Source organism: Lampetra fluviatilis, chromosome 76 (assembly GCF_964198595.1).
Source record: "Lampetra fluviatilis chromosome 76, kcLamFluv1.1, whole genome shotgun sequence".
Taxonomy (NCBI): Eukaryota; Metazoa; Chordata; class Hyperoartia; order Petromyzontiformes; family Petromyzontidae; genus Lampetra; species Lampetra fluviatilis.
Genome location: NC_136350.1, coordinates 3601581 through 3609080, shown reverse-complemented (window position 1 = coordinate 3609080; position 7500 = coordinate 3601581). Strand labels below are relative to the sequence as shown.

Sequence of the window (7500 nt, the reverse complement as noted above, 5' to 3'; positions counted from 1 at the left end):
ACTGTGTATCTGTCTGTGAGTGTGTGTGTGTATCTGTGTGTGTGTGTATCTACCTGTGTGTCTGTGTGTGTATCTGTGTGTATCTCTGTGTGTACGTGTGTGTAGGTGTGTGTTCAAGCGTCTGCGCTGGCTGGGCTCCAAGGCGCTGTCCCAGTTCGCTGCGCTGGCGTTCCTGTCCGTGTGGCATGGGCTGCACTCGGGCTACGCCGTGTGCTTCTCGTTCGAGTTCCTCGTCGTCACCGTCGAGAAGCAGGCAGGAGACCCCCCCCCCCCAATCCCCGTGTCTCCACGTGTCTCCCAGTGTCTCCCGTGTCTCCACGCGTCTCCACGTGTCTCCCCGTGTCTCCACGTGTCTCCCCGTGTCTCCACGTGTCTCCCAGTGTCTTTAGATGTCTCCCCGTGTCTCCCCGTGTCTCCCCGTGTCTCCCCGTGTCCCCCCGCGTCTCCCCGTGTCTCCCGTGTCTCCCAGTGTCTCCCAGTGTCTCCTGTGTCTCCACGCGTCTCCACGTGTCTCCCCGTGTCTCCACGTGTCTCCACGTGTCTCCCCGTGTCTCCACGTGTCTCCCAGTGTCTTTAGATGTCTCCCCGTGTCTCCCCGTGTCTCCCCGTGTCCCCCCGCGTCTCCCCGTGTCTCCCGTGTCTCCCAGTGTCTCTAGAAGTCTCCCAGTGTCTCTCAGTGTCTCCCCGTGTCTCCACGTGTCTCTCAGTGTCTCCACGTGTCTCCCGTGTCTCTCAGTGTCTCTCAGTGTCTCCACGTGTCTCCACGTGTCTCCCGTGTCTCCCTTTATCTCCCTGTGTCTCACGTGTCTCCCCGTGTCTCCACGTGTCTCCCTGTGTCTCCCTGTGTCTCCCAGTGTCTCACGTGTCTCCCAGTGTCTCCCCGTGTCTCTCAGTGTCTCCCTGTGTTTCCACGCGTCTCCCCGTGTCTCCACGTGTCTCCCGTGTCTCCCCGTGTCTCCCCGTGTCTCCCCGTGTCTCCCAGTGTCTCCCCGTGTCTCCCAGTGTCTCCCCATGTCTCCCAGTGTCTCCCGTGTCTCCCAGTGTCTCCACGTGTCTCCCCGTGTCTCCCGTGTCTCCCGTGTCTCCCAGTGTCTCCCAGTGTCTCCCAGTGTCTCCCCGTGTCTCCCGTGTCTCCCCGTGTCTCCCGTGTCTCCCAGTGTCTCCCAGTGTCCCCCAGTGTCTCCCAGTGTCTCCCAGTGTCTCCCAGTGTATCCCGTGTCTCCACGTGTCTCCCCGTGTCTCCCGTGTCTCCCGTGTCTCCCAGTGTCTCCCAGTGTCTCCCAGTGTCTCCCGTGTCTCCCGTGTCTCCCCGTGTCTCCCCGTGTCTCCCCGTGTCTCTCCGTGTCTCCCCGTATCTCCCCGTGTCTCCACGTGTCTCTCCGTGTCTCCCCGTGTCTCCCAGTGTCTCCCAGTGTCTCCCAGTGTCTCCCAGTGTCTCCCGTGTCTCCCTGTGTCTCCCAGTGTCTCCCAGTGTCTCCCCGTGTCTCCCGTGTCTCCCCGTGTCTCCCGTGTCTCCCAGTGTCGCCCAGTGTCTCCCAGTGTCTCCCAGTGTCTCCCCGTGTCTCCCAGTGTCTCCCAGTGTCTCCCCGTGTCTCCCGTGTCTCCCCGTGTCTCCCGTGTCTCCCGTGTCTCCCAGTGTCTCCCAGTGTCTCCCCGTGTCTCCCGTGTCTCCCGTGTCTCCCGTGTCTCCCAGTGTCTCCCAGTGTCTCCCAGTGTCTCCCAGTGTCTCCCAGTGTCTCCCGTGTCTCCCGTGTCTCCCCGTGTCTCCCAGTGTCTCCACGTGTCTCCCCGTGTCTCCACGTGTCTCTCCGTGTCTCTCCGTGTCTCCCCGTGTCTCTCAGTGTCTCCACGTGTCTCTCCGTGTCTCCCCGTGTCTCCCAGTGTCTCCCAGTGTCTCTCAGTGTCTCCACGTGTCTCTCCGTGTCTCCCCGTGTCTCCCAGTGTCTCCACGTGTCTCTCCGTGTCTCTCCGTGTCTCCACGTGTCTCCCCGTGTCTCTCAGTGTCTCCACGTGTCTCTCCGTGTCTCCCCGTGTCTCCCCGTGTCTCTCAGTGTCTCCACGTGTCTCTCCGTGTCTCCCCGTGTCTCCCAGTGTCTCCCAGTGTCTCCACGTGTCTCTCCGTGTCTCCGTGTCTCTCCGTGTCTCCCCGTGTCTCCACGTGTCTCTCCGTGTCTCCACGTGTCTCCCCGTGTCTCTCCGTGTCTCTCCGTGTCTCCCCGTGTCTCTCCGTGTCTCCACGTGTCTCCCCCGTGTCTCTCCGTGTCTCCACGTGTCTCTCCGTGTCTCCGTGTCTCTCCGTGTCTCCCCGTGTCTCCACGTGTCTCCCCCGTGTCTCTCCGTGTCTCCCCGTGTCTCTCCGTGTCTCCACGTGTCTCTCCGTGTCTCCGTGTCTCTCCGTGTCTCCCCGTGTCTCCCCGTGTCTCTCCGTGTCTCTCCGTGTCTCCGTGTCTCTCCGTGTCTCTCCGTGTCTCCCCGTGTCTCCCCGTGTCTCCACGTGTCTCTCCGTGTCTCTCCGTGTCTCCCCGTGTCTCCCCGTGTCTCCCCGTGTCTCCACGTGTCTCTCCGTGTCTCTCCGTGTCTCCCCGTGTCTCCACGTGTCTCTCCGTGTCTCTCCGTGTCTCTCCGTGTCTCCCCGTGTCTCCCCGTGTCTCCACGTGTCTCTCCGTGTCTCTCCGTGTCTCCCCGTATCTCCTCGTGTCTCCCCGTGTCTCCACGTGTCTCCACGTGTCTCCACGTGTCTCTCCGTGTCTCTCCGTGTCTCCCCGTGTCTCCACGTGTCTCCCCGTATCTCCCCGTGTCTCCACGTGTCTCTCCGTGTCTCTCCGTGTCTCCCCGTGTCTCCACGTGTCTCTCCGTGTCTCTCCGTGTCTCTCCGTGTCTCCCCGTGTCTCCCCGTGTCTCCACGTGTCTCTCCGTGTCTCTCCGTGTCTCCCCGTATCTCCTCGTGTCTCCCCGTGTCTCCACGTGTCTCCACGTGTCTCCACGTGTCTCTCCGTGTCTCTCCGTGTCTCCCCGTGTCTCCACGTGTCTCCCCGTATCTCCTCGTGTCTCCCCGTGTCTCCCCGTGTCTCCACGTGTCTCCACGTGTCTCCACGTGTCTCTCCGTGTCTCTCCGTGTCTCTCCGTGTCTCCCCGTGTCTCCACGTGTCTCCCCAAGTATCAGTCTCTAGAAGTCTCCCCCAGTCTCTAGAAGGGTTTTAGGTTTTTTTCGGGTTTTAGGAGTTTTAGGGGTTTTTTTAGGGGTTTGTTTTAGGGTTTAATGGATTTTTCTTAGGGTTTTAGGTTTTTTTAGGGGTTTGTTTTAGGGTTTAATGGATTTTTCTTAGGGTTTTAGGTTTTTTTAGGGGTTTGTTTTAGGGTTTAATGGATTTTTCTTAGGGTTTTAGGGTTTTTTAGGGGTTTGTTTTAGGGTTTAATGGATTTTTCTTAGGGTTTTAGGTTTTTTTAGGGGTTTGTTTTAGGGTTTAATGGATTTTTCTTAGGGTTTTAGGGTTTTTTAGGGGTTTGTTTTAGGGTTTAATGGATTTTTCTTAGGGTTTTAGGTTTTTTTAGGGGTTTGTTTTAGGGTTTAATGGATTTTTCTTAGGGTTTTTTAGGTGTTTGTTTTAGGGTTTAATGGATTTTTCTTAGGGTTTTAGGGTTTTTTAGGGTTTTTTAGGGTTTTAGGTTTTTTTAGGGTTTTAGGTTTTTTTGGGCTGTTTTTTTAGGGATTTTAGGGTTTTAGGTTTTTTAGGGTTTTAGGTTTTTTAGGCTGTTTTTTTAGGGATTTTAGGGTTTTAGGTTTTTTTAGGGTTTTAGGTTTTTTTAGGCTGTTTTTTTAGGGATTTTAGGGTTTTAGGTTTTTTGAAGGCTTTTAGTGTTTTTTTTATGGTTTTATGGCACTTTCCCCCCTCCGCTGTTGAGGCTACCCGGGGGACCTTTGTCTGCGTGGTGCGGCAGGCCCTGGACCTGGTGAGGCGCTGCCCGTCGCTGTCCACCCTCTCCACGTCGACGCCGCTGCGGGTCCTCCTCTACCCCCCTCACCAACTCTTCCACTGCATGTTCATGGGCTACCCACTGTCGGCATTCTGCCTCTTCTCATACAGCAAGTGGATGCAGGTGAGTGGGGGGGTGGCTGGGGGTGAGTGAGTGGGTGAGTGAGTGAGTGGCTGGGTGAGTGAGTGAGTGAGTGGGTGAGTGAGTGAGTGAGTGGCTGGGTGAGTGAGTGAGTGGCTGGGTGAGTGAGTGGCTGGGTGAGTGAGTGAGTGGCTGTGTGAGTGAGTGAGTGGCTGGGTGAGTGAGTGGCTGGGTGAGTGAGTGGCTGGGTGAGTGAGTGAGTGGCTGGGTGAGTGAGTGAGTGAGTGAGTGGCTGGGTGAGTGAGTGGCTGGGTGAGTCCTCCTCTACCCCCCTCACCAACTCTTCCACTGCATGTTCATGGGCTACCCACTGTCGGCATTCTGCCTCTTCTCATACAGCAAGTGGATGCAGGTGAGTGGGGGGGTGAGTGGGTGAGTGAGTGAGTGGCTGGGTGAGTGAGTGAGTGGCTGGGTGGGTGAGTGGGTGAGTGGCTGGGTGAGTGAGTGAGTGAGTGGCTGGGTGAGTGAGTGGGTGGGTGGCTGGGTGAGTGAGTGAGTGAGTGGCTGGGTGAGTCCTCCTCTACCCCCCTCACCAACTCTTCCACTGCATGTTCATGGGGTACCCACTGTCGGCATTCTGCCTGTTCTCCTACAGCAAGTGGATGCAGGTGAGTGGGGGGGTGAGTGGGTGAGTGAGTGGCTGGGTGAGTGAGTGGGTGAGTGAGTGAGTGGCTGGGTGAGTGAGTGAGTGGCTGGGTGAGTGAGTGAGTGGCTGGGTGTGTGAGTGAGTGAGTGGCTGTGTGAGTGAGTGGCTGGGTGAGTCCTCCTGTACCCACCTCACCAGCTGTTCCACTGCATGTTCATGGGCTACCCACTGTCAGCATTCTGCCTGTTCTCCTACAGCAAGTGGATGCAGGTGAGTGGGGGGGTGGGTGGGTGAGTGAGTGAGTGGCTGGGTGAGTGAGTGAGTGGCTGGGTGAGTGGGTGAGTGAGTGGGGGGGTGAGTGGGTGAGTGGGTGAGTGAGTGGCTGGGTGAGTGGGTGAGTGGCTGGGTGAGTGAGTGAGTGGCTGGGTAATTGGGTGGGTGAGTGGCTGAGTGAGTGGCTGGGTGAGTGACTGAGCGAGTGAGCCACTGCTAACAGCACTTGCCCCGACAGCGCCGCGTGGGCTACACGGGGGAGCTTTGTCTGTGGTCTAACCCTCCCCCCCCCCCCCCCCAGGTCTACTCCTCCGTCTACTTTTGTGGCCACGTGGTCTTCCTGTCGCTGCTGCTGCTGCTGCTGCCTCTGCTCAGGCTGCTGCTGCTGCCGCCGCCTGCAGCAGCAGCAGCAGCAGCACAGAAGCGCAACAGCAGCAAGCAGGACTGAGGTGACAGTCCTGCTTACCATCATCATCACCATCGTCGTCATCATCGTCATCGTCATCGTCATCATCATCGTCATCGTCATCATCATCGTCATCATCGTCATCATCATCGTCATCATCGTCATCATCATCGTCGTCGTCGTCATCATCGTCATCGTCATCGTCATCATCATCGTCATCATCGTCATCACCGTCATCATCATCATCATCATCACCGTCATCGTCATCATCGTCATCGTCATCATCATCGTCATCGTCATCATCATCGTCATCATCGTCATCGTCATCATCATCGTCATCGTCGTCATCATCGTCATCGTCATCGTCATCATCATCGTCATCATCGTCATCACCGTCATCATCATCATCATCATCACCGTCATCGTCATCATCGTCATCGTCATCATCATCGTCATCGTCATCATCATCGTCATCGTCATCATCATCGTCATCATCGTCATCATCATCGTCGTCGTCGTCATCATCGTCATCGTCATCGTCATCATCATCGTCATCATCGTCATCACCGTCATCATCATCATCATCATCACCGTCATCGTCATCATCGTCATCGTCATCATCATCGTCATCATCATCATCACCATCATCATCATCACCGTCATCGTCATCATCGTCATCGTCATCATCATCGTCATCATCATCATCACCATCATCATCATCACCGTCACCACCATCATGAGTGAGTGTGTGTGTGTGTGTTAGTGTGTGTGTGTGTTAGTGTGTGTGTTAGCGAGTGTGTATGTGTGTGTGAGTGTGTGTGTGTTAGTGAGTGTGTGTGTGTGTTAGTGAGTGTTAGTGTGTGTGTGTTAGTGTGTGTGTGTTAGTGTGTGTGTGTGTGTTAGTGTGTGTTAGTGTGTGTGTTAGTGTGTGAGTGTGTGAGTGTGTGTTAGTGTGTGTGTGAGTGTGTGTGAGTGTGTGAGTGTGTGTTAGTGTGTGTGTGAGTGTGTGAGTGTGTGAGTGTGTGAGTGTGTGTGTGTTAGTGTGTGTGTGTTAGCGAGTGTGTGTGTGTTAGTGTGTGTGAGTGAGTGTGTGAGTGTATATATGTGTGTGTGTTAGTGTGTGTTAGTGTGTGTGTGAGTGTGTGAGTGTGTGTGAGTGTGTGAGTGTGTGTGAGTGTGTGAGTGTGTGAGTGTGTGTTAGTGTGTGTGTGTGTGTTAGTGTGTGTGTGTTAGCGAGTGTGTGTGTGTTAGTGTGTGTGAGTGAGTGTGTGTGAGTGTATATATGTGTGTGTGTTAGTGTGTGTGTTAGTGTGTGTTAGTGTGTGTGTGTTAGTGAGTGTGTATGTGTGTGTGTGTATTTTTACAGAACAAAAAGGCTGAGTGCGTGTAACACACACACACTAACACACACATACATACACACACACACTAACACACACACTAACACACACATACACACCCACACACACACACTAACACACACACATACACACTAACATACACACACACATACTAACACACACACACACTAACACACACACACATACACACACATACATACACACACACACTAACACACACACTAACACACACATACACACCCACACACACACACTAACACACACACATACACACTAACATACACACACACATACTAACACACACACACACACACACCTAGACACACACCTACACACACCTGCACTACACACACACCCACACACACCTACTCTCACACTCACCACTGACACTCACCACTCACCTACACACTCACCTACACACTCACCTACACTCACCACTCACCTACACACTCACCTACACACTCACCTACACACTCACCTACACTCACCACTCACCACTCACCTACACACTCACCTACACACTCACCACTCACCACTCACCTACACACTCACCTACACACTCACCTACACTCACCACTCACCTACACACTCACCTACACACTCACCTACACACTCACCTACACTCACCTACACTCACCTACACACTCACCACACTCACCACACTCACCTACACACTCACCTACACACTCACCTACACTCACCACTCACCTACACACTCACCTACACTCACCACTCACCTACACACTCACCTACACACT

At 54.7% G+C, this 7500-nt stretch overlaps 1 protein-coding gene across 1 annotated transcript in view; it reads left to right on the top strand.

Annotated features, from left to right (window-relative positions):
- The window catches only part of LOC144953427 (lysophospholipid acyltransferase 5-like), a 21394-nt gene extending 15970 nt beyond the window's left edge, over window positions 1–5424 (top strand). The window contains 3 exon segments of the mRNA XM_078884003.1: window positions 106–253; window positions 3940–4098; window positions 5277–5424. Of these exon segments, the coding sequence (XP_078740129.1) occupies window positions 106–253; window positions 3940–4098; window positions 5277–5423 (454 nt within the window). The 3' untranslated portion in view covers window position 5424.
- The last annotated feature ends 2076 nt before the right edge of the window (window positions 5425–7500 follow it).